General features: G+C 43.9%; 1 protein-coding gene across 1 annotated transcript in view; it reads right to left on the bottom strand.

Moving 5' to 3' along the window:
* Window positions 1-203: 203 nt before the first annotated feature.
* LOC144511515 (aggrecan core protein-like) overlaps window positions 204-26178 on the bottom strand; it is a 61122-nt gene continuing 35147 nt past the window's right edge. Inside the window, exons 13-20 of the mRNA XM_078241900.1 lie at window positions 25208-25321; window positions 18034-18147; window positions 12253-12411; window positions 10434-10516; window positions 8178-8322; window positions 7061-7243; window positions 496-537; window positions 204-307 (exon numbers count right to left, since the gene is read on the bottom strand). Of these exons, the coding sequence (XP_078098026.1) occupies window positions 204-307; window positions 496-537; window positions 7061-7243; window positions 8178-8322; window positions 10434-10516; window positions 12253-12411; window positions 18034-18147; window positions 25208-25321 (944 nt within the window). The remainder of the gene's footprint in view (window positions 308-495; window positions 538-7060; window positions 7244-8177; window positions 8323-10433; window positions 10517-12252; window positions 12412-18033; window positions 18148-25207; window positions 25322-26178) is intronic.

The raw sequence follows: 26178 nt of genomic DNA, 5'->3' as shown, positions 1-26178 counted from the left end.
CCCAGTACACCATGCACTGCACGGCCCCAGTTGAATAGCATCAGGACTGTTGTTCCATCGCTTTTCAGTTCACAGAAAGAAACCCTTTCCCCCCTCAATTTAAAAAGAATCTGTGAATGTAATTGACTCTGTTTGCGTTGTGGATTACAACGTCGTTTTAAAACTACGCTACTGCATCATTCCCGGAACTATGTTAAGCTGATCTAATATTTCTTACGCAGTGCAGTTGTCTGAAAATCTTTTTTGGGATCTCCTCCCAGAGACATGGTGACGGGCTGGATGGTTCGACCTAAGTGATAACGCTTGACTTGAAATCGAGAAAAAAAAAAGACATTGGATCTAGGGCTGCTTTGGTGTTTTATATATTGGCTGGGAAAACAACTCTCTTAGCTGATAAAATTATTCTTATTATAAATGTTCTGGAATAGAATTATATCCTTTAATTTTCACTTAAGCTGTATGAGGCATTCGATTCAGATTGAGGATGCGGCCTACTTGTGTCAGCTCTCTTCAGAGGCCTGCGGTTATACGTGGCAGCTGTAAAAGGAAACAGAAAGGCAGTAAAGATTTTTGTAAGGATTTCATTCATTCCACACAAGTGTCGCATCCATTATGATTTGTCATTACAGTTTCGTCTGTAGGGCGGCACAGTGGCATAATGGTTAGCACTGCTGCTTCATAGTGCCAGGGACCTGGGTTTGATTCCTGGCTTGGGTCACCGTCTGTGTGGAGTTTGCACGTTCTCCCCGTGTCTGTGTGGGTGTACTCTGGGTGCTCCGGTTTCCTCCCACAGTCTGAAAGACGTGTTGGCTATGCTAAATTCTCCCTCAGTGTACCCAAACAGGCGCTGGAGTGTGGCGACTAGGGGATTTTCACAGTAACTTCATCGCAGTGTTAAGCCTACTTGTGACTAATAAATAAACTTTAATTTTATCTCCCAAATTGCACATTTTATCCTGAGATATTTCTGCTTGAGCACAATTTGCCTAAAATCAGTAAATCAGTGCCAAAAAGAATAATTTAAAGCATGATGGTGCCCGAACAAGTGGGGTTCATAAGATCCTTTGGGCAGGATTTTCCAGCCTCGTTCGCCACCAGAAATTCCCACCCGAGGTCAACAGGTCTTTGCATGGTCCGCCCCCACCCATGGGGTGGGAGCAGACCATGGCGGGCAGGACAGGAAAATTCCACCCTTTGTATTAGTTTACAAATATCCCGGTGGAAGCTGGCCCTGCCGACTAAACTAGTCACTCCATCAGATTGGACAATGACAATTGCCAACTTCTGCTAATTGTATCCATTGGCAAACCTTCATGTAGGACTTTAAAATTATGCATTTTTTGAGGCACAAGGTGACTATTAGGTATAGTTTAAAGCTTTTATCTTTCTATTTGTTCTTTGTTCTATTTTACTAAGAAACTGATTTTTTAAAAATACTTTTCCAATTCAATCAAATCAAATCCAATTCAGAGTCTCAACAAGTTGAGACATTTCAGATCCAGGCTGACAAGACAGGGCGAGCGACCAATCCACCCTGTCCTGGGCCTGATCTACATGAGCCAAGCTGATTGGAGAAGGGGGAGGATCCTCCTCCAAGACTTGAGCTCATTTGCATCTTAGCCAAAAGGCCGAGATGCCGCTTTTAAAAATTGCTTCATATGAAACATATGAAGCCTCAGCGTAACCTAATGACCTCGACCAAGTGCGGCCGACCATGGGCTGCCGTCCATACACTTGATCTTAGCCAAAAGGCCGAGAAGCGATACTTAGTAGTATTTTACTAAGAAACTGATCACCATGGTAACGCGCATGTTGGCCTACATGTAATGCTGTCTTCCAACTGCTGTCTCGCGTATAAGCTAGATATTTAGGTCCTTCATGTCATGCTTGCAAGCATCCTTGAAGTGGAGCCTTAGGCTGGTATTCTGGATATTTACCATCAAAGATCAGTAGCTGTTTGACAACAGACTCCAATGTCTAAACAACATATAAATGGCATCTCGGCCTTTTGGCTAAGATGCAAATGAGCTCAAGTCTTGGAGGAGGATCCTCCCCCTTCTCCAATCAGCTTGGCTCATGTAGATCAGGCCCAGGACAGGATGGTTTGGTCGCTCGCCCTGTCTTGTCAGCCTGGATCTGAAATGTCTCAACTTGTTGAGACTCTGAATTGGATTTGATTTGATTGAATTGGAAAAGTATAAAAAGAAACATATAAATGGCACCTGATAGCCAGCTCATGTGGCACTGACAGATTGGTTTCTTCAGACCTCAGTAAAGTGCACCGTATGAAGCTACCTTATTGCCAAGTTTGTTGCAAGTCCATCATCTCACGTAGATGGAAGGGTACCCTGGACAAATGCTTGCCTGCGTGAAGCAGACACAGCAGTGGGGAGATGGCCTGGCTCCTCTCAAAATGCTTAGTGTACACCATTGTACCTGGGTTTCTCGATCATTTTCAGCTATTTAAAATTGGGCTACTCAAAGGTGGTGAATTAGACACTCTGATTAAAACTGCTTGTTTTTTCTCTGATAAATCCATGTTCAGGCTAGGATGAATAAAGCTGCACCAATTTGCCAGTCTTGAATATACCAAAATAATAATTTAACGCAAAAGAATCAAGTCCAAAGCAGTGCCCAATTGTGCTTAGTTGTGGCAATTTTTATGTTTGTGATATGCAAAATAGCTTCAGCAGAAACACGAGAAAAACAAATGCTTCTCAAAACTATTGCCACTTAGGAATAATTTACACCCAGATGTTGTCTGCATCTAAATCAAAAATTTTTGGCTATTACGTTTGGGTTATTTATCGAGCTATATACATTTTGAGTTCAAGTATTAGTGTCAGAAGTAGGCTTACATTAACACTGCAATGAAGTTACTGTGGAAATCCCCTAGTTGCCACACTCTAGCGTCTGTTCGGGTACACTGAGGGAGAATTTAGCACGGCCAATGCGCCTAACCAGCACGTCTGTTGGACTGTGAGAGGAAACCAGAGCACCTGGAGGAAACCCATGCAGAATTGGGGAGAAAGTGCAGGCTGGCGCTGCGAGGCAGCAGTGCTAACCACCCTATATTTTTGGCCTCTGTGTTTTAGGCAATAGCCTTAGCTGCCTACATCCTTGGGATTATTACTTAGATATCTGTGCAAATGGACAAATATCACAATGCACCTGGAATAATGAAATGTTTGCTTTTAGGTTATTTCAGCCGATCATTTTTTTATTCCACCACAATCTTCTCAGCTCTGAAACTCAGAGTGACATGAAAAAATACATAGACTGGAATTCTCCAGTCTCACACGGCCTACTAGCGAGAACAGAGAATTAGGTGCTCAGCCAAATCTCTGTCCACAGCAGCAGGACAGGATAATTCCAGTCATGGGTGAGGTCGGAGAATTCTGATCATAACATAAAATTAAAACAGAAAATTCTGGATAAGCTCAGGAGGACATATGGGCTGGAAACATTAATGCTGTTTCTCTCTCCACAGATGCTGCCAGAACTGCTGAGTTTTTACAGCATTTTCTGTTTTCATTTCAGATTTCCAGCATCCGCAGTATTTATGAGAAGACTATTTTGAGCAAAACAACCAATTAATAATGGAACTTGTTAAACAGCAATTGTCAAACTTTGTTAACTTTTCGTAAAGCAGGAAATAAATTATTTCCAACTTTGCATGTTGTAATTTCTTTTTTTACATAGTGGATCGTTAATTCCACAGCAGTCAGCAGAGTTCAGCCATTTGTTAAATTCAAACAGTTGCAAAGCAGAGAGTATGTTTGTATTTGGATTCATTGACATGCCTGCTTCCTCATTGAGGCGGCACGGTAGCACAATGGTTAGCACTGCTGCTTCACAGCTCCAGGGACCTGGGTTTGATTCCCGGCTTGGGTCACTGTCTGTGTGGAGTTTGCACATTCTCCCTGTGTCTGCGTGGGTTTCCTCCGGGTGCTCCAGCTTCCTCCCACAGTCCAAAGATGTGCGGGTTAGGTTGATTGGCCATGCTAAAATTGCCCCTTAGTGTCCTGAGATGCGTAGACTAGAGGGATTAGCGCGTAAAATATGTCGGGATATGGGTGTAGGGCCTGGGTGGGATTGTGGTTGGTGCAGACTCGTTGGGCCAAATGGCCTCTTTCTGCACTGTAGGGTTTCTATGATTCTATGAAACCTGGCAAAATGCAATAAGAATGGTTATAACAGTGGTTAAACTGGACTGTGACTTCTGAGATTTATTTTTGTTGTTAACCTCTTGTAGGTGGCAAGTGGAACAGTGGTTAGCACTGCTGCCTCACAGCGCCAGGGACCCAGGTTCAATTCCCAGCTTGGGTCACTGTCTGTGTGGAGTCTGCACGTTCTCCCCGTGTCAGCGTGAGTTTCCTCCGGGTGCTCTGGCTTCCTCCAACAGTCCGAAAGACTTGCTGATTAGATACACTGGCCATGCTAAATTCACTCTCAGTGTACCTGACCAGGCGCCGGAGTGTGGTGACTAGAAGATTTTCACAGTAACGTCATTGCAGTGTTAATGTAAGCCGAGTTGTGACACTAATAAATAAACTTAAACTTTTGCAAACCATGACAGAATTAAGGAGGCCAAATTCAAGTTAAACCTTTGACAAAAATGTTCATTTTATGTTATAGATGTTGGAGGGAATTTTTCTGTCCTGTCCGCTATGGGAATTGACTACGCAAAGGTCCATTGATCTCGGGCAGGATTCTCTCGTTTCGGGGCGATCATGGCTGGAGAATCCCACCCATTACCTTAATATCAGGAAAAGGCATCTATTTTTAAAAGGAGAACGACTTGGTTATTAACTTACTCCAATTCCAATCTCATCCCTAACCCAGTGGTGCACTAAGGCAGACTTTCATCTGCCGTAATTCCCAGAACAGATCACTAGTCTGTTGTCAGAGGCTTATAACTAGGGAGGCGCAACTCCACATCAAGCGTGGCTGACCAGGAGTCTCTCCTGCTTTTACCGCCTGCCATTGGTATGTTGGCCGTGCTATGAATGCACTTTCCTTGGACATCAAGTGCTAGGGTGAGATTTGAACTCGAAGCTTCTGGCTCAGAGGCAGGGATGCTACTCACTGTACCACAAGACCAGTTTATTTATTCATTTTACGGGATATGGGCAGCGCTGGCTGGGCCCAGCATTTATTGCCCATCCCTAATTGTCCGCCACTTCAGAGGGCATTTGAGAGTCAACCACATTGCTGTGGCTCTGGAGTCACATGTAGGCCAGACCAGGTAAGGATGGCAGATTACCTTCTCTAAAGGACATTAGTGAACCAGATAGGTTTTTACAGCAATTGACAATGGTTTCATGGCCATTGTTAGACTTTTAATTCCAGATTTTTACTGATTCAAACTTTGCCATCTGCCATGGTGGGATTTGAACCTGGGTCCCCAGAGCATTACCCTGGGCCACTGGACTCTAGTCGAGTGACAATACCATTATGTCACTGCCTCCCCTAAATAAATGTATTTATTTAAACTTATAAATTTATATTTTTCATTACTGTTAGGATAACATTCCCAAATTTTTCTCTTCCTCTCTTGTGGCTTTAATCTGCGGCACATTGTGATTCCTGGCTGCCCTTCCCACTTCAACCAAGTGGCCGTGATAACATTGTGCTCGTGATTGCAAAGATGTGCGGGTTAGGTTGATTGGCCAGGTTAAAAATTGCCCCTTAGAGTCCTGTGATGCGTAGGTTAGTGGGATTAGCGGGTAAATATGTGGGGGTAGGGCCTGGGTGGGATTGTGGTCGGTGCAGACTCGATGGGCCGAATGGCCTCCTTCTGCACTGTAGGGTTTCTATGATTTCTATGATGATTGATTCTAGTCTGTTTATTTTAGGAAAACTGGGATCTTTTTCCTGTGATTGCCCACCTCATTCCGAAACTTGAGTAGTTTGGGCGGTCTACAACACTATGAGTGCACGCACAATGGGGGTTGGTTAGCTCAGTTGGCTGGACAACAGGCCATTGACCCGGACTAGCACCAACAGTGCGAGTTCAACTGCCAAACTGGCTGAGGTTATTGACCAATAACATTTTCAACCTTGCCCCTCGCCTGATGTGAAGGGGAGAGCAGCCTACGGTCATCTTGGACTGTGGCAGCTTCACCTTTTTATATGTAAAATCTATTGGAAAGGCCAGGTCAGGTCAGATTGGGGTTCTTGAGTGATCTTACATAACTCCTGAAACATGCACATCTCCATCTCATCACTTAATGATACAAAGTAGTAGAATTCAGCCAGTATTTTCTAGCTCCCTAGACGAAGGACCTTCGCAAGATCATTAGATCATGTCCAATGAAAGGAAGCCCCTTCAGGCCATTTGACCTCATCCTTCACGAAACACGAACCCTACAATCTTTGCATTCTAGCAGTGAACTGTTTCAACATGGATTTTGTCAGATTTCTTGTGATGGTGTGACCAGAAAAAAATGAAGGTATGTGGGAAGAGAAGAAACAAATTATATTTAACAAAGACCAGGATGAATTTCTATTTCAACAACACACACACACACAAAAAAATGCTGGAAAATCCCAGCAGGTCTGACAGTATCCGTGGAGAGAGATTGAGCCACGTTTCGAGTCTAGATGACCCTCATCAGAACTGAGAAGAAAGAGAGCCAGCAGAGATTTATACTATGAGGGTAGGGAGGGGTGGTGGAATGGGACAAAGGGAATTTAAAGAGCCTGCAGAAGGCGGAGAAAGAGTTGAAAGTGTCCATTAAGTGATCAGGATGCATGAATGGCAAAATAAGGTTACAGCTTGGTAAAGGACTGCCTGAGGAATGTGACAATTGGCCTGAAGAAGGGGATTGGGGAGGCTTGAAAAAATAAGAAGATAAAATGAAGAATGAAATAAAATGGAATGAAATAAAATAAATGGAAATGGGGTGAAGGTGGAGGGGAGTGTTCATGCTCTGAAGTGGTTGAACTCAATGTTGAGTCCGGAAGGCTGTAAAGTGCCCAATCGGAAGATGAGATACTGTCCCTCCAGTTTGCGTGGGGTTCGCTAGAACATCGGAAAAGGTCAAGGTCTACTTACTGTCTATGCACATTATCCTTGGCTGCTCCCACTGCCCATCTGGCTTACACTTGATGTTGGGAAAGTGGCGCTGTAAGTAGCCATTTTTACACTGATAACGCACCAAGGAGTTAATTTCAAAACGCTCCCTCTTTTTCCCGAAGGTTTTGGCGTTTTCTACCACTGGAGGTTGACCACAAGCAACTGCAGAAAAAAACAAAAGTAAACTGTCATTCGGAACAACACAAGTTGTTGATACTTTACTGGAATTTGGGTTATCTTAGCCCAATTTGACTTAGTTGGTGATTCAGCTTTGACGAAGGGTCATCCAGACTCAAACCCTTGGGGGGAATCTTACCAAAAAATGGCAGAGCGTTGTCTCTGGTGAGAAAACCAGCGGACAGGTCAGTTTTCTCTCCAGATCTTACAAGGGGCATGTTTCACACCATGGGGCGGTGGGGGGAAGGGGGGGGTTGGTCAACTCACTGGCAAAAGCCAGTTGCATGGAGATCGGGGTGCCAACTTTAAATATATTTTTGATTGACAACTGAGTCAAGGATTATTGGGGGGGGGGGGGGGGGAGCGGGGACAGGCAAAAAAAGTGGAATTGGGACCACAATCAGAGCAGCCAGGATCTCGAATGAGAGAACAGGCTTGAGGGGCTGAATGGCCGAACTCCTGCCCTTATTTCTCATGGGTCATTTCTATGGCAAGATGAGCTAAGTGACCAACTGGCTTCCCTTATAAGTGCACATGAATTATAAATCTGTTGGCCTTCTTGGGGTGGCATGATGGCACAGTGGTTAGCACTGCTGTCTCACAGCGCCAAGGAGCCAGGATCAATTCCCAGCTTGGGCCACTCTGTGTGGAGTTTGCACGTTCTCCCTGTGTCTGCGTGGGTTTCCTCTGGGTGCCCTGGTTTCCTCCCACAGTCTAAGGATGTGCAGGTCAGGTTGATTGACCATGCTAAATTGCCCTTTAGTGTCAGGGGGTCTAGCTAGGGTAAATGCATTGAGTTACAGGGATAGGGCCTGAGTGGGATTGTGGTCGGTGCGGACTCAATGGGCCGAATGGCCTCCTTCTGCACTGTAGGATTCTATGAATAGAAATGTCCCTGCACTATAATATCCAAGCTTACCTGTCCCCTTCTTGCATGTGTAAGGCAGATGGTAATTACACGGGACATCATTCCACTGACCGCTTTCATGCCATATCATGACAACACAATCTTCGCCAGTGTTGAAGAAACTGTCGGGTTGATTGGGTCGCCAATTCTCATACAACTATTTTAAGGGAGAAAAAAAAGAGACATCCCATCTTGAAAACCATTAACCCAAGATCAGCTTTTGTCTGCAGTGCAGTCCAGAGGCAAGAAGAAAACACAAACTACAAATGTGGGAAATTCAAAATAAAGAGGCAACACAGTGCAATGTTCTAATTATGTATAGAGTTGTGGGTTTAAACAGAATGAAAAGACTTGCTTTGCATACGTAGATTCAACTAACGCACAATAGATTTTATTGAAAGCTGCTCTGTGCTCTGCACCAGAATACAAAACTGAAAGTAAACCAGAAACCTCTGCCAAACCTCAATGACATCACCATCAAATCATGTGATCAACTCTTAAAGCAACCTGCAACCACTTCTAAATATAACAACACATGGAAATACAGCATGGGCCAGGATTTTTAAGATAATGGAGTTTCCCATCCCACCATCTGAAGATTCTATAGGGACCACATCCCCACCAAGACTGCCTGACCTCTCTACAATTTAGTCTGCCTCACAGACATGTCATTCTCCAATCAGCATTAATTGGCTGCGGGCGGGACTTCTGTTCCTCACTCAGGAGGAAGTCCTGCCTTAGAGAGACAATCTGATTGGCCAGCTGCTCTCTAAACACTACAGTGCCAAAAGCATGTCGTCCCCATAGGCCAAGGCCTGGCTTCGCAGGAACAGGCAAGTGCTGAGGGTTGGGGAGGCCTGGGGATGGGGTGGACAATGGGAGATTGTTGGGGGAGAGGTTCAGGGAGGGGAGGGAGGCCCTGGAATTACCGGACATTAAAGGGGTCTTCCTGAAGTTAAAAAGAGGCTTGTGATGGAGGCGACCCCTCCTTTCCTGCTCGAGGCCTGAGCCTGATTATTTTCTGGCTTCATCCATATCTGGGAACTACTCCTGCCAACCTCAAAATGGGTGGGAAACGGGCCTTAAGTGGTCAATAATTGACTACTCAAGGATCTCAACTGGGGCAAGGGCAGGCAGCCTGTCTGAGACCTCGCCAGCTCCAGTGTTAAATTGTAGAGAGGTCAGGGTGGGTGTGGAACCCAGCGGGAAGTCCATCCAAGGAATTTTACACTCAATGCCCTGCTGGCAAACCCGCCAGCGGGCAAGCATAAAATCCGGGGCCTTGGCCTTCCAGCATCTGAGAAGATGAACTAACATTTCAAGTACTTCAATTTTCCAGTCTAGATACCCTTGTGCAGGGTCTCTCCATCAGGCTGCTGTGGTGGTGGCGATTATGGGGAGCAACCTCCATGCATCCTGGGGAATCAAATGGACAAGGTGGGGGCAGAGAATGATTTCAAACCAATTTGAAAGTCACTCCTGCATGAGCTGACCTCAGAACATCAAGCAACGCATGGGGAAACGAGACTACGGAGTGGTTTGACGTTGCAACAGTTTCTGTAGAAGTTCCTTAGAAGATTCATCATTTGCATAATTGGAAAGTGAAAGCGTGGACAAGATTGTATTCAATGGTCCAGTGATAGCGATAATACAAAAAAAATCAGATAATATGGTTATCTTCCCATATCCAAAAAAGTGCAGCTTTTGAAACAAAAATTACTCCAAATGAATCCCAGTATATACTCAGAATTTTAGCAAAACTGTATTCCATGGGGAAGATTGAATGATAATCTCCTCTGCAATGCTGTTCCAAAGCTGCTTTGAAAAGGAGTGGTAGAGAATGGGGAAAAGACAGTGGTTAAAATATCTTTTCATGGAAACATAGAAAATGGAAGCAGGAGTAGGCCATTCGGCCCTTCGAGCCTTCTCCATCATTAATTTTGATCATGACTGATCATCAAATCCAATATCCTGATCTGCCTTTCCCCCATATCCCATGATTTCTTTAGCCCCAAGAACTATAACTAATATAGAAGCAGGAAAATAGAAGCAGGGTCTCCCCTCTCTGGTCGTTCATGGAGTTTGTTCACTAGACGAGCAATTAGTTTTTAATCATCCACAGTGCAAATTCTTGTTATTTATTCCCCCTTGATTTTACTGATGGGGTTTTGTGCTCTCTTGCACCATTTTCAGATAAACCACATTGGCTTTTGGAAAATAGAATGGTAACCATTGCAAAAAGAATGGGAGGCTTGGGCCAAAACTCACCAATGGGCTGTCATCAGACCAATGGAAATCACCCTCTATTGTCTTGTCATTCAGTCCAATCCATTGATAATCCTGGGCATGATCTGGGCATACAGAAATGGCAACAATCAGTTTCAGAGTTTGACAGAAGAGGAATTGTGGATTGACTTTCATTGCCAAATGAACGTGCACTGACATCTTGCGACAGTTTTAGAGGAACAGAACTTTAATCCTTACGAGGCCATAGTAGCTCTGGATTTATTTTTCTATTGAAAATCTGGGGGTGGGTTGGGTCCATTGAACAGGACACCACAAAAGTTCAAAAGAATAGGCGAGAAGAGGAGATAATATTGAACAACAGGCGTCAGGCGATGCTAAATTTTAAATGCCTGTAGATTGCAACACCAGGGGAAACCTGGGGAAGGGGGGGGGGGGGGGTGGGGTGGAGAGTTCCAACATTTGAGGGATTGAGAAAAATCAGTGAAAAGAGGATAAAGTGCAATGAGTCTCGAATTCACCGGAGGGAGGAGGAAGACTTTGTTGCGCAGAGTATTTGGGCATTAGGGGTGGAATTCTCCAATCTCGTTCATTGCCAGCCCACTGCCAGCGAGAATGGAGAATTTGGTGCTCAACCACAACTCCATTCACTGCGGTGGCATTGGAGAATCCCAGCTACGGAAAAGGTCAGAGGATTCCAGTCTAACAATGGAAATGGTAAAGGGAGAGGAACAGTATATGAATAGTTAGATGAGCAAATACCATGATCCATCTAATTTTCTTTTCTTTATTCTTTCATGGGATATGGGCAAGACCAGCATTTAATGCCCATTCCTAATTACTCTTGAACTGAACTGTTGGTCTTCTACTATCCTGGTAGTCACATGATGAATTTGCTGAGCAATTCTACCAGTCAATCTCTGCTGATGTACAATGGATCCAGACATGGCGGTGAGGAAAACACAATGGCGGAAAGCTTTGTCAGGGTATACATTTCAAGTAGGCAATACTTAGCAGGAAGAATACTGACCATCATAACATTGACAAAATTGGAGACAAAAAGATTATGGCAGATTCAGGCGGCACAGTGGCTGGCACTGCAGCCTCACAGCGCCAAGGGCCCAGGTTCGATTCCCAGCTTGGCTGTCTGTGTGGAGTCTGTACGTTCTCCCGGTGTCTGCGTGGGTTTCCTCCGGGTGCTCCGGTTTCCTCCCACAGTCCAAAGATGTGTGGGTTAGGTTGATTGGCCATGCTAAATTACCCCATAGTCAAGGGGTTTAGCAGGGTAAATAAGTGGGGTTATGGGGATAGGGCCTGGGTGGGATTGTGATCGTGCAGACCTGATGGGCCGAATAGCCTCTTTCTGCACTGGAGGAATTCTATGATTCTGTTCTATGACAGGATTGAAGCCTAAGAGGTGAGTGAATTTCTTTCCTTGTGTTGTGTCCAGGAATGAGAATCTATTTGAACAACCTGTATGTATATGGAAGATGATTTAAATCTTTTACGTTCCTATATTGGGAATTGTTAATGTAATTAAGTGATTTGTATGCAAGAGGATCCTGAGCTCCATGTTTCTGAATAAGGGAAATGTGAACATTCCATTTGAGGTCAGAGGTGAAAGGCCAGTGATGTCAATGGTTGCTGTGGATAACGAGTGCTGTCATCAAATATGAAGGGCAGGATTTTACGGCCTCGCTCATCCTGAAACCGTACAGTCTCACCTGAGGCCAATGGGCCTTCCCATTGCCTGTCCTTCGCCTGCTCCCATTCCCGTGGCAGGTGGGACGGTAAAATTCCGGCTGAAGTGACATAAATGGAATTTGAAGTAACAAACACTCACTGTTAACAAACTCTTGTTCCTCTGGAGTGATGATGCTGGCCAGGTGAGCTTTGTGTTCCCTGCATTGGTGCTCTGCGGCTTCCCATGTCTGTCGGTCAACAAAGTGTTTGTAGCAGTGACCCTGAAACTTAGCCCAACCGACTTCGCACTCTTCCACATCTACAGAAAATAAAGTTGGACCGTTAGAAATTGCATAACAATAGTTTCTTTCTGGAGCTCAATATCGCTCTGGAACATGGCTGGATAGGAATGTGGTTTTGTACTTCAGTCATAAACACGATTGCAATTTATTTAATATGGCAAGTGCGATCTCCAAAAGAAATCACCTCAAACCCCACAAACATTGAAAAAAATTAAGACCATAATATATAGGAACAGAATTAAGCCATTCAGCCCATTGTGTTTACTCTGCCATTTGATTATGGCTGATATGTTTCTCAACCCATTCTCCCGCCTTTTCCCAGTAACATTTGATCCCCTTACCAATCAAGAACCTATCTATCTTTGTCTTAAATACACTCAATGACTTGACCTCCACAGCCTTCTGTGGCAATAAATTCCACAGATTCACTACCCTCTGTAAAAACTGCTATGAACGTTAATGGACATCATTTTCTCCAAAGTCTCGCTTCTGGTAGTGTCCACTACACTGTGACTGCATGGCTGTTATGTTTAGACACTAGGCAATTCCGTTCCCTAACCGGAGGCCATGTTTTAGGTCATGCTAATTTGAGGTTTGGAGAATTTTCATTCACCCCTTTGAACTGTGTCAAATTGAGTTCTTTCCCGCCATGGTAACCACAACTCCGATTGGAAAAACCCTGCAGAAGCAATGCAGGCTTTTAATGCTGTCTATATATTGCCCAGATAATTATCCATATGTCTTATAATCAGTATACAAGCCAACACCCAATTAACCCAGAACAGAACAAGCAAAGTACCGAAAGAAGATAGCAGTGATGAAACCTATTGCGAAAACCAAATGTACAGAAGATACAAAATACTCAGTTAACTCACTGAAAATTGGCAATTACAAATTTGAGGCAAATCTGCAAAGAGCGTTAAGACTAGAGGCAGAATTTTCACCTTGACTTCGTCCCGGTTTAAAAGGATTTAAAAAGAGAGGGATTCATCGTCGCTCCTACAGTCCTCCAGCACCAGTTGCCGTTACCTGACATATTTTAACATAATAGTTGCACTAATGCTTTGTTTGGGTTGTACTTGCCATTTAGACCATGTGAAGACTCATAGTGAACTGATGGGATGGTGCACCGGATGTCTTGAAGAGAAATGTGACAAGGGCTGTCAGAGGGGAATTAGATCGTGTAGTGCCAGTTATGACTGACTAGGTATGTTGGAGTTGTTGTCATAGAGTCACAGAGGTCGACAGCACGGAAAAGGCTCTTTGACCTATTGTGTCTGTGCTGGTCAAAGACAAGCCATCCAACTATCCTAATCCAGCACTTGGTCCATAGCCTTGTATGCCCTGGCATTGCAAGTGCAAACTTAAATACTTGTACTGGAGGGTCTCTGCCTCCATCACCCTTTCAGGCAGTGAATTCCAGACTCCCATCCTCCTGCCATGTACCTTAAATCTGTGCCCCTGGTCATTGATCCCTCCACCAAGGGGCAAAGTTTCTTCCTATCTACTCTATCTATGCCCCTCATTATCTTATTCACTTCAATCAAGTCCCCCCCTCAGTCTCCTCTGATCCAAGGAAAACAACCCCAGTCTATCCAATCTCTCTCCATAACGAAAACTCTCCAGCCCAGGCAACATCCTGGTAAATCTCCCCTGCACTCTTTCAAGTCAGTGGGAATTAGATTGTTGAACAGAGAGTAAGGCCGGAATTCTTCGATCTCGTTGGCCCTGCCACTGCTGCCAGTGAGAATGGAGAATTTGACACTCAGTGAAAACTCCATTCATAGCAGCGGGACTGGAGAATCCCAGCCGCGGGTGAGGTTGGAGAATTCCGCCTAAGTTGTTGAAGCCTAATGCTTATAAACATTGTACTATTGTTGGCAAAGTGGGCATATAAAGACAAACCCCTTGCTCATCAAGATTCTTGACATAAATGGGATTGGTGTGCATTAATGTATTCAGGGGAGGTGATGGTCTAGTGGTATTATCGCTAGACTATTAATCCAGAAACTCAGCTAATGTACTGGAGACCTGGGTTCGAATCCCGCCACAGCAGATGGTGGAATTTGAATTCAATAAAAAATATCTGAAATTAAGAATCTACCATTGACCATGAAACCATTGTCGATTGTCAGAAAAACCCATCTGACTCACTAACGTCCTTTCGGGAAGGAAATCTGCCGTCCTTACCCGGTCTGGCCTACATGTGACTCCAGAGCCAAAGCAATGTGGTTGACTCTCAACAGCCTTCTGAAATGGTCATATAAATCTAATGGTCATATAAGTGGTCTAGCAAGCCACTCAGTTCAATGCTGACTATCATCGAATCATAGAAACTACATGCAGAAGGAGACCATTTAGCCCATCGAACTTGCACCGAAAGCAATCCCACCCAGGTCCTACCCCTGTAGCCCCACATGTTTACCCTCCTAATCCCCTAAGGGGCAATTTATCACGGTCAATCAACCTACTTGCACATCTTTGGACTGTGGGAGGAAACTGGGGCACCTGGAGGAAACCCACCCAGACACATGGAGAATGTACAAACTCCACACAGACAGTCACCCGAGGCCAGAATTGAACCTGGGTCTCTGGCGCTGTGAGGCAGCAGTGCTAACCACTGTGCCACCGTGCCACTAGGGTTGGGCAATAAATGTTGACCAGCCAGCAATGCCCATGTCCCACGAATGAATTTTTAAAAAAGTGGTTTGTCTTGTTGGCGTAAAAGCAAGGGAGGCAGTACATTAAAAAGCGACTAAGTCACAAATCTGACAACCTTGCTCCTACCTGCATAGCGAGAGTGCCCAGCATCTCTTTGCTCAGAAGGCTTTGGTCAAAAGCATTGTCTTGGTTTGTGCTGGAGGAGAAGGCAGGAGCCCAGGGCTTAAAATAACATTAATAGCGGTGAAACGGCATTAGTACCATTGGATCATGGTGAAAATTCTGCCAAGAGGTTCTACACAGAGTAGGAGAAAGGAAGTGAGAAAACTGTTACAAAGGTTTGACTTTTGAGTAGTTTTATAAAGATTTAGGTGATCCTCAATAGTTTGCTCACAACACAGCTTTTATGAAGTTGAAGAAGGGACCAAGTTGAATTGTTGACATTGAAAGAGGAAGGAGAATTTAAGCTCCCACCTCTTATCAGCATTACTCAATGTCAGTTTGTTGACTGCAAAAATGGCCCTTATAAAACTCACATATCTAACTGGACTACAAAATTTTGTGGCCAGTCGGATTCTTCCTTGCTAAAGCATTCACTCAGGGCTTAGGATGTTGAGTCAAGGGAAAAATAAAGATTCATCTTATGTATACATAAGATCAGAATTGCATTAATGGGGCATTGCCAGCAAGTTATCTCATCAAATGTCATTATTTCGTATATAGAAAAAGTATATAGAACATCAAAGTTGACAATGAACATGCAGCTGAGTACAATAATTAGACTAACATTTACTGGATCATTTCTATTGTTTTATCGATCCCTACCTCTTCCATGATAGTCAGGTGGTTATCCTTCATTATGTGAGCATTTGTAGGCCATTTGACTGAGGGGGTCATCACAGCTTTCATATAAAATGTTCTCCAATATAGGGCCACTGAGTAGTAATAAGTTGCATTTGTGGGAACATTTACTCTCTCCAGCACAAGGTTACAGAGGCCAAATGTCACACCCAGGTGTTTCCCTAGATGAGGCCCAACTTGTCTTTCATTGAATCATAATGGTAATCCAGCAAATGTTCATTGCTGGAGCCACTAAATCCCAGCAAGGCCTTCATAAACTTTCACCTGTCTTCAACCAGTGTTGTAGCTTCCCCAAGCTTTATTGGTTTGAAGATGAGATGTTCAAAGTGCTCGTGCCATCTTAGAAGGCAACTGACGAGACAATGACTGGTCAACTGTGCAGGAGAACACCCCTTCTGTTTATTAACCCTCAACCAAAACTCAGTATGGCTGCCATGACGTCAAGTTTCCTGATCAGAGTAAGCACTGATGAGTTAAATGAGGAAACCATCCCTTTCAAATAATTAAAAAATAGGAACCGGACCATACCCATCAAATCGTTGTTACCTCACAGCCACACTCCTTGTATTCCAACCAGTTTTACTGTAGCAATGTCTAAATAACATAATAAATCACAATAACCATTTAAGTTTTTACCTTATTTGAAGAGGATGAAGAATCTGGATCAGAAATTGAAGCAGTGATTAAACAATTATCCTTCTGAATTTAGAGACCAATGGAATATTGGACAATACATCATTAGTAGCCTATCAGCAATCTTAGCCATCCTTAAGGCAGATTGTTCTAGAGTTGCTGGACCTACTGAAAGATAATTCTAGGGGTGTCCAATCCAATGCTCTTGTGGGCATATATTGGGCCATCTATGGTTTTGTTCAGTAAAAATGAACAAAGACGTTTTTGTTCTAGGTAGATCAGAAATGCACAGTGACTTCCCTATGCTTTAGTAGGTGAATGCTGATGGAGTCTAATGCTGAGCCACAAATCATAGAATCCCTACTGTATGGAAGGAGGCCATTCGGCTCATCGAGTCTGTACCGACCACAATCCCACCCAAGCCCTATTCCCATAACCCCACACGTTTGCTCTGCTAATCCACCTGACACTAGGGTCAATTTAGCATGGCCAATCAACCTAACCAGCACATCTTTGGACTGAGAGAGGAAACTGGAGCACCTGGAGGAAATCCACGCATACACGGGGAGAACGTGTAAACTCCACACAGCCAGTGACCCGTGGCTGGAATTGAACCTAGGACCCTGGTGCTGTGAGGCTGCAGTGCTAACCACTGTGCCTCCCATGGGTTGATTTGCTGTTTTATGCTGTCTATGTTGATCTCATCTTGGACCCCACAGGGGACAACGGGTGTTACAATTGGTCCGAATGCCCCTGGGCAGGTTAGGAAAAAAAATGGCCACTTGAGGCAGCAGAAGGCTGGATGGACCTCTACGCCGGCATGATTCAGCATCGTCAGAGAGAAGGGGATGAATGAAGCATTGAACTAAGTAGGGAAGAGAAATGGGTCATATAATTGAATAAGCGATTTACCTCAGTCTGCCCAGAATTTTTAAACAGTCACGTGTTGGACCAGATTTATTGATAAGATTGCCACAATTTAGCTCACACATGAATCGGGAAGTGGGGGAGGGGTCAAACAAAATATCTCCACTAAATAACCTTGACTGAAGAATTAAGCAATCCTTGCGTTGTCCATATTTCTCATTGTGTGGGGTCCCATATTTTACAAATTTGCACCTTGAATGACAATCATTAGAGTGAAGTTTCCCAGTTGGATAGAATAAAGTTTCACTGCAAAATGGCTCAATTACTGGACTATCATTGTTTTTTTGTCTGGGCTGGATCTTCAGGATAGAGTGGACTTCTTCCACACAATAAATAGACCACCTGATCCTTCAAGAGTAGTAAATATTACCACTGTTGGTGCACAAACTATCAGAAAAAGAAAATCACCATTGAATCCCTAAGAATAAAGGAGAGGGTTAGTTAGGGAAATAAAAAAAACACAATGAAAGTCAAACCCAGAACAAGTTGCCCACCCCCAAAATTGGGCTAGTTTTTGTAAGCTGTTAGTAAAATTAGCTGAAGCCACTTTCTCGTACCAACTTCACAGAGGTCCCCTCCATAGCTGGGTAGGCACAAGCATTTGTAAGAGTTGATGCCATCGATACATGTAGCTCCATTCAGACAAGGGCTCGAGTGGCACTCGTCAATGTCTGCAAGAAATCAAGTTCTGCCATTAGGATTTCAAGCAGGGAATTGTTCGACAGGGTGGGGGAAGGAGAGAAAGAGGATTCCACTCTGCACTTATTCTGGATGCATCCATTTGCTGAGGTGTTTAGTTATGTAGCTGCGATTAACTTTGAGAAACCATGTTGAGCGATTGGAGGCTAATACCTGCTGGTTGCTTGAGGGAACCTTTGAACAAGGTGGCCATCGCTTTCATATCTAATTCATTTCTTCCATAGATCTTCCATTGCTATGTCTAAAGGTTCCTCAAAATCTTTTGTATCTCACCCTCTGTGAGGGGCGGGAAATTTGGTCAGTAGAGTAAAACCCTCTCAATAGTGCCTCAAAAATGTGCCTCATCATCAATCGTCGAGGACTCTCCTCTGCAGCACCACTTGGGCATTTTCCATTTCCCACCTCAGCCAACGGTGGTCTCTCTAAATTTCTACTAGGGGTCAGTACGGAAGAGAAACTTTCACTCTATCAGTCTGACAGACCCAGAACCTTTGTTGGATCATGAATAATGTGATATTAAAGAGGGAACTTTAGCTCCAGGAATACAGCCTTTTCAATTTCTTCTGTATCATGGCATAGAAGCAGCATAGAATCACTTCAGTACAGAAGGAGGCCTTTCTGACAGAGCATCTTACCCCTACCCGATCCCCCGTAAGCACCCCCCCCCAATCCCCATAACCCTATGTATTTACCATGGCCAGTCCACATCTTTGGACACTAAGAGCAATTTAGCATGGCCAATCCACCTAATCTGCACATCTTTGGATTGTGGGAGGAAACCGGAGCACCAGGAGGAAACCCAGGCAGACACTGGGGGAACATGCAAACTCCACACAGACAGTCACCCAAGGTTGGAATTGAACCTGGGTCCCAGGTACTGTGAGACAGCAGTGCTAACCGCCCTGTATCTGTTAAAGTTTTTGAATTTATTTTTACATAAACAGTGAATTGAATAAACTGTTGGAAACCAGTTACTGATTAATAGCACAAGATGGGACTGTGCTCAATTTCTGGCCATTATTGCAGTCACATAGCTAACTTGGGCAAAAAAACTATTCTGACCACTCTAGGTGGTGAGAATGCAAACAAGGGGGCAAATTTTCCCTTTCTGCCCGCCACGGGAATCGTAGCGGGAGAGGGGCAGACTATGGAAAGGTCCGTTGACCTCGGCTGGGATTTTTCGAAACTGCAAAATCCCGCCAGAAGTCAACGGACCTTCCGATGCTCCAGCTCTAGCCTGCTCCGATTCCTGTGGCAGGTGGGACGGTAAAATTCCGGCTAAAGTCTTTTTGAATAGTTTGATCTTTACAGTGAGGCATGGTAAGCCTGGGACTCTTCAAATGGCTCTGAAATAACATCCCGGCAATAACTGCCCAAATTCATTGGGAAAAAGTATCAGCTGACCTGTTTCCCAAAATTAGACTGGAGGGAGTCATTTCATAGAAGAAAAAAATCATTGAAAGTAATTTGGATTACTCATGTGGACATCTGCCTATGAATATGTTCCCCATTGCAAAATCTCACCTGGGGACTAAATAACTTTTAGCTCTTGGGTTGCCTAAATCCTTTGAAGCTACATACCCAGCATGCATCTCTTCAGCAGGGACATAACACGTGGTTCAAGATGGAGGCCGGAGGTAAAGTGTATGAGTGTTCCCCTTTCATTAGTATCTACTAAGAGCAGACTGTTACTGTTTTGCAAGAGAGTTTAGAAATAGAGGAGAATTGAGCTAAGAGCATATTTAGCAATCAAAATGGCAACCACCGTGCCCAGACTTTGAGGCTGATGGCACTTGGGGGGCGCGAGGTGAAATATGCAGCAGCTGACTTTAGCCTGTAGCATAGCAATATTTGTTTAAAACCAATTCACTTCACCAACATACTGTATATATACAGATCAACTTTCAGGATTGGATACAAAGGTTTTGGAAAGATGCATTGAAACAAAGGTAGCCGGTTAGGCAATGTAATTAAAACAAGTTATTTTCAAATGTATCACAATAACATGTTCATCTTCATTAATGGAACCAGGCGTGAGTCAAATTGCTCTACTTGTGACATACTTCTGGTTGTGTAACTGGAGTTCTATTCACCACGTTACATTAAGTTGACGGCATCATTGAACCCTAAGCCATTGTGTACTGTCGCAGTCTGAACCTGCATACCAACCCAAGTCAAAACCTTTGTTTCACATCCTGTAAATCAACACGTGGGGTGCAAACATTTAGATATTTTCATAACAAAATGCTAAGAAAATAACAGCAAAGTGGGAGACCCCAATTTTATCTGGAAACGGCCTTGAAGGGGTTACAACTCCAATCTTCAACCCAGACTCAGGAATGCAATGCACATGATGGTCCTTTTCCAAGCTGGCCTGCATTAAAGGGTCTTCACCTTCATAAAACATAGGGGTTGGCAAAAGAAAGAAAGTATTGCATTCATATAGCACCTTTTCCAGACTGCAGGATGTCCCAAAGCCCTTAACAGCCAATAATTATTTTTGAAGTATTGCTGAACAAAGAGACATGCTAATAAATATTTAATACGCATTTAACAAATACTTAATGCATCTACCAATCAGAGTCACTTGCCAACCAATCAGCACTCTTCATGTATTACAAGTTGATCTTCCCTTTACTATTGGTATTCTTGTGAACTGTCCTGATGAGTGGAAGATGAAAAGCTTTGTCAGGATGTCTCTTTTTTCAGCAATACTCTGTATGACCAAATGGCTATTTACTTTCAAAATGCAGACGTTGCTGTAACGTAGGAAACACAAGAAACTCAATTTGCACATATCACATCATTGCATTGCTTGCATTCACCCCATCAAGATGGAAAATGATGGATGGATTTGTTTGTTTGTTTGTACCCTCCCTCTGGAAATTATAGATTCACAAAATTGTAACAGCACAGAGGGAGGCCATTCAGCCCATCACATTGAACAAGAAATTGCGAAATGCAACATCACTAGGGTAACGGGATCATGAATCAACCATTTGCATCCATCAGGTAACCCAAAGACATTCCAAAAGTTATTTAAGTTCCTGGTATACGCAGGAGAGGTCAGCTAGCATTAAGGCCTTCGATGCAAGTCGTTCCATGACATGACGCCTCCACTGGCAGGTGAGTTGACATATCAATTTGCAACATTCTTTTTGTCAAAGAAAATTGTGAAGGCTGCAAGATTCAAATTCAAATATCATCGCTGAGCTTTGGATGGATCTGCAGAACAATTCAGCTGGAACGTGAACTGCAACACAGTGCATTGGTTACCAGACAGCACCGATACCACAAAAGCTGGAACAGTTCAGTCTGTTTAAAATGATGTGGAGATGCCGGCGTTGGATTGAGTTGGGCACAGTAAGAAGCCTCACAACACCAGGTTAAAGTACAACAGGTTTATTTGGTATCATGAACTTTCAGAGCGCTGCTCCTTCATCAGGTGACTCACCTGATGAAGGAGCAGCGCTCCGAAAGCTCGTGCTACCAAATAAACCTGTTGGACTTTAACCTGGTGTTGTGAGACTTCTTACTGTTTAAAAAGGTATTGCTTGAATAGGATAACATGTCCTGCATACATTTCTAAACTATTTTCCCTTTGCTTGTCTTAGATTTCATGACCAAAAACAACTTGCAAATATCATGGAAATAAATTGTTGGCGTTAGGTTTTCCCAACAGAGTTTTGTTCTGTTGTTTTAACCTGTTTTGGGATAGCAATTCCATTGCATTCCTAATCTCATTGCGGGGCGAGTTTCCATCAGTTTGGACTTGTTGTATACAATGGAGTGCTGCTGTATCTTTAGTGGGTTTGGCAAGGAGGGCAAGGTCCTTTTGGATCAGCATCCTTGCATACGTGCAACCTATTTGTAAATTCAAACTGGGAATTGAAATTTTGGGACCTCAGATCACATCTTTGGTGCCTTGTCACTCGAGATATCCAGTTCCCAATGGCCTACAATCAAAGTTACAGGATGGCACAGAAATGTTGTAATAGACCTTCCAGTTCTTCATGGAAATAAAATTGCTTTATCATTTGTAACTGGAATAACTTGTAAGAAACCCATCCTTCCCACCATTTAGCACTTAAAAAATAATTCTTGGTTATCAAATATTTCTGTAAAATCTACAGGATTAAATCCTGCCTTAATTGTGCAGCTCCTGATGAGTATTTGATATTGACATTTACAAAAAGATTCTGCAGTCCATCCAATCATAGAAACAGACTCCCTACAATGCAGGAGGAGGCCATTTGGCCCACCTGCACTGACAACAATCCCACCCAGGCCCTATCCCCGTAATCCCATGTATTTACTGTACTAATCCCCCTGACACCAAGGGGAAATTTAGCATGGCCAATCAACAAAATCTGCACATCTTTGGACTATGGGAGAAAATTGAAGCATGTGGGGGAAACCCACGAGGGAGAATGTGCAAGCTCCGCACAAACAGTGACCCAAGCCAGGAATCGAACCCTCGTCCCTGGCGCTGTGAGGCAGCAGTGCTAACCACTGTGTCAGTGCACCGACTGATGATGTGAATAGTATACTCGATGCATTGAACTGCACAATTAATTCATCCCTCATTTGCTTTAAGCCATGAGATGAGTACACGGTAAAACATTGGCAAATATTTCTTGATGAAAACACCATTAAATCCATCCAGATTGAAGCAAACGTGATGTATTTTTAGACACGTCAGTCAAAATGGTTCCCTCTTTGAACAGAAATACACAAACACAAATTAACAATTGACATATTTATTTTATTTTCATTTTCAATTGCTAACGATCATTTTACTCACTCCTGTCCTGTTTCCCCACTCTATATTTGTAACATAGGGAAAGATAGGGAACTGAACTAAAGGTTTAGAAATTGGGGTCAGGCTCATTCTCACTTGTGGCCAATATGCAGCATGCAATGCAAACACAGTGGGATGGGATTTTCCAGAAATTCTCACCTTTCAATGGTCTGCCAAATTTTCCGTGGCCTACGATTCTCGTGGTGGGCAGAACCAGAAACTTTGCTCCAGTGCCTCAAGTGTTCTCTCCTATATTTATATTTTCCGTGTGTGTTGATTTGTTGTTGCTTCTCTTCCTGCAGCTGGTACAGCGCAAGGCAGAATTTTATCTGATTCCATAGCAAGACTTTTCCTGGAACAGCGCGCAAGTCTGATGCCAGGGGCTTATAGCTCGAGGGAAGCCACTCCACATTAAGCACGGCTGACCAGGGGTCTCTCCCACTCTTACTGCCTTCCATTATCACGTGTTTGGAAGGATTTTGCAGGTTGATACCCAACCTGTTTGGCCACACTATGAACGCACCTTACTTGGCCATCAAATCCTGGTGGGGGACTCGAACCTGAAGCTTCTGGTTCAGAGGTAGGGAATGCCACCAACTGCGCCACAAGACCTCCATGTTTATTGATTTATTAGGCTCACAAATCTTGTTGCTATGCACTTTTGGAAAGAAAAGCATGTTCTTCAGTGACAACAGTTGGCTCTTGGGTAGTGGAAGCCCAGTCTCGTTTAGTTTAACAAAGGATGAGTACGGCAGTGTTTGCTGGACTTTCTTATAGTTTTTTGATAGTTGCTGAGGGTGTCCAGAACTATATCAGAAATTGTATGGGATTTGTAGGGGTGTGTTAGTATTTGAAATGTATGATTCCCTATGAATATGTCAATACTTTCAAGGGGGTTCTCATTCCCTCTAGAAGACGCAACATGAAATCTGAAACATTGACGTGAATCGCAACAAACTTGGAGTTCCTTGGTGTTGAATGATGGCCGATTGTACTGCACCACCATGTCATGGTCAAGAGGGGAACTGACAGTAATTCTTCATAGGAATTGAGGTGGGAACAAACGTCAATCCATTTGTGAGATAAATAGCAGATAGTTTATTTATTAGTGTCACAAGTAGGCTTACATTAACACTGCAATAAAGTTACTGTGAAAATCCCCTAGTCGCCACAGTCCGTTGCCTGTTCGGGTACACTGAGGGAGAATTTAGCACAGCCAATATACCTAACCAGCACGTCTTTCGGACTGTGGGAGGAAACCGGAGCGCCCGGAGGAAACCCACGCAGACAAGGGGAGAACGTGCAGACTCCGCGCAGACAGTGACCCAAGCCGGGAATTGAACCTGGGTCCCTGGCGCTCTGAGGCAGCAGAGCTAACCACTGTGCGAACCGTGCTTCCCCAATGGGGAGGACATTCAGCCTCTCCCCAGCTCCAGGAGGAACACAAAATCAAAGTACTCTGAAACAAGATTTCTAGGTTCTTGTCCCATTACCCTGCTCAGTGCGTGTAGAAAAATTGTTGCTCCTTCACTGTTTGAAACAATTTATCCCAGTCAGACAGTCATAGTTTCAAGTCATGTGTTTACCATTTCTACACCACTTCTACATCATAGGGCAGCACGGTGGCACAGTGATTAGCACTGCTGACTTACAGCGCCAGGGACCCGGGTTTGATTCCCGGCTTAGGTCACTGTCTGTGTGGAGTTTGCACGTTCTCCTTGTTTCTGTGTGGGTTTCCTCCCACAGTCTGAAAGATGTGCTGGTTAGGTGCATTGACCTGAACGAGCGCCGGAGCGTGGCGACGAGGGGAGTTTCACAGTAACTTCATTGCAGTGTTAATGTAAGCCTTACTTGTGACTAATAAATAAACTTTACTTTACCATTTGCTGTTGCAGTTCATCACCAAATTGCTCCCTTAGTCAGTCCTCCGAAACTACCAATCTACTTTGAACTGTGGCGCCAGGGTTGGAATATGCCTGTGTCTCGGTGACTGGAATAGAGACTGGTCTACCCGTGGTGTTGATGTGTTGATGGTACATGGCATTAACTGTTCTCCAGTCCCAAGATAAAGTGATTATTAAAGTTGAAGCAGCCACCATTACAAACCAAACATGAGACACTCACTACATTTGGAAAGAATGCAGGTTAAATCCAAAGATAATTAAGGCCCAGTCATTGAAGAAGCATCTCTCGTTACATCGGCCACATAAAATAATGACTGACTCACGTACCTATTTCGCAACGTTCTCCTGCCAATCCAACTGGGCATTCACAAACATAGCCGCCTCCACTCTGTACACACGTTCCACGGCCACAGAGATTATCTTCACATGGACCAGGAACAACTGTGGAAAGACCAGTAAAATCGTAGAATGATGCAGTTATTCAATGTCTGGCACCTAAAGAATTGGTCCAGTTCAAACACGCTGGTGACCAATTCCTTCATTGCGTATAAAAGCAAATTAGTGCGGATGCTGGAATCTGAAGCCAAAAGAGAAAATGCTGGAAAATCTCAGCAGGTCTGGCAGCATCTGTAAGGAGAGAAAAGAGCTGATCTTTTGAGTCCACATGATTCTTTGTCAAAGCTTTGTCTTGGGCTTTGACAAAGGGTCACCTGGACTTGAATCATCAGCTCTTTTCTCTCCTTACAGATGCTGCCAGACCTGCTGAGACTTTCCAGCATTTTCTCTTTTGGTCCTTTATTGGGTATGATTTAAACAGGTCACCCATAGCAATCTAGGCAGTGGTATTATCATTGGATTAGTAACCTACAGACTCAGGATAATGCTCTGGGGACCTGGGTTCGAATCCCACCACGGCAGATAGTGAAATATGAATTCAATATAAGATCTGGAATTTGAAGTGGTTAAAAACTCATCTGGTTCACTAATGCTCCCTTCAGGGAAGGAAATCTACTGTCCTTACCTGCTCTGGCCCACATGCAACTTCAGATTTACAGCCCCCTCAAGGGCAATTAGGGATGAGCAATAAATGCAGGCCCAGCCAGTGACACCCACATCCATAGAACCCCTTCAGTGCAGGGATCGAATCCATCGGGTCTGCACCCACTCGCCGAAAGAGCATCTTACCCGGGCCTACCCTCCCACCATATCCCTGTAACCCTGTGCATTTGTCCTATCCCCATAACACTGTGCATTTACCATGACTAATCTACCTAAACTGCGCATCTTTGGACTATGGG

This window comes from Mustelus asterias, chromosome 24, assembly GCF_964213995.1.
Source record: "Mustelus asterias chromosome 24, sMusAst1.hap1.1, whole genome shotgun sequence".
Classification (NCBI taxonomy): Eukaryota; Metazoa; Chordata; class Chondrichthyes; order Carcharhiniformes; family Triakidae; genus Mustelus; species Mustelus asterias.
The sequence above is the reverse complement of the archived record's forward strand: the minus strand, read 5'-3'. Positions and strand labels throughout refer to the sequence as shown.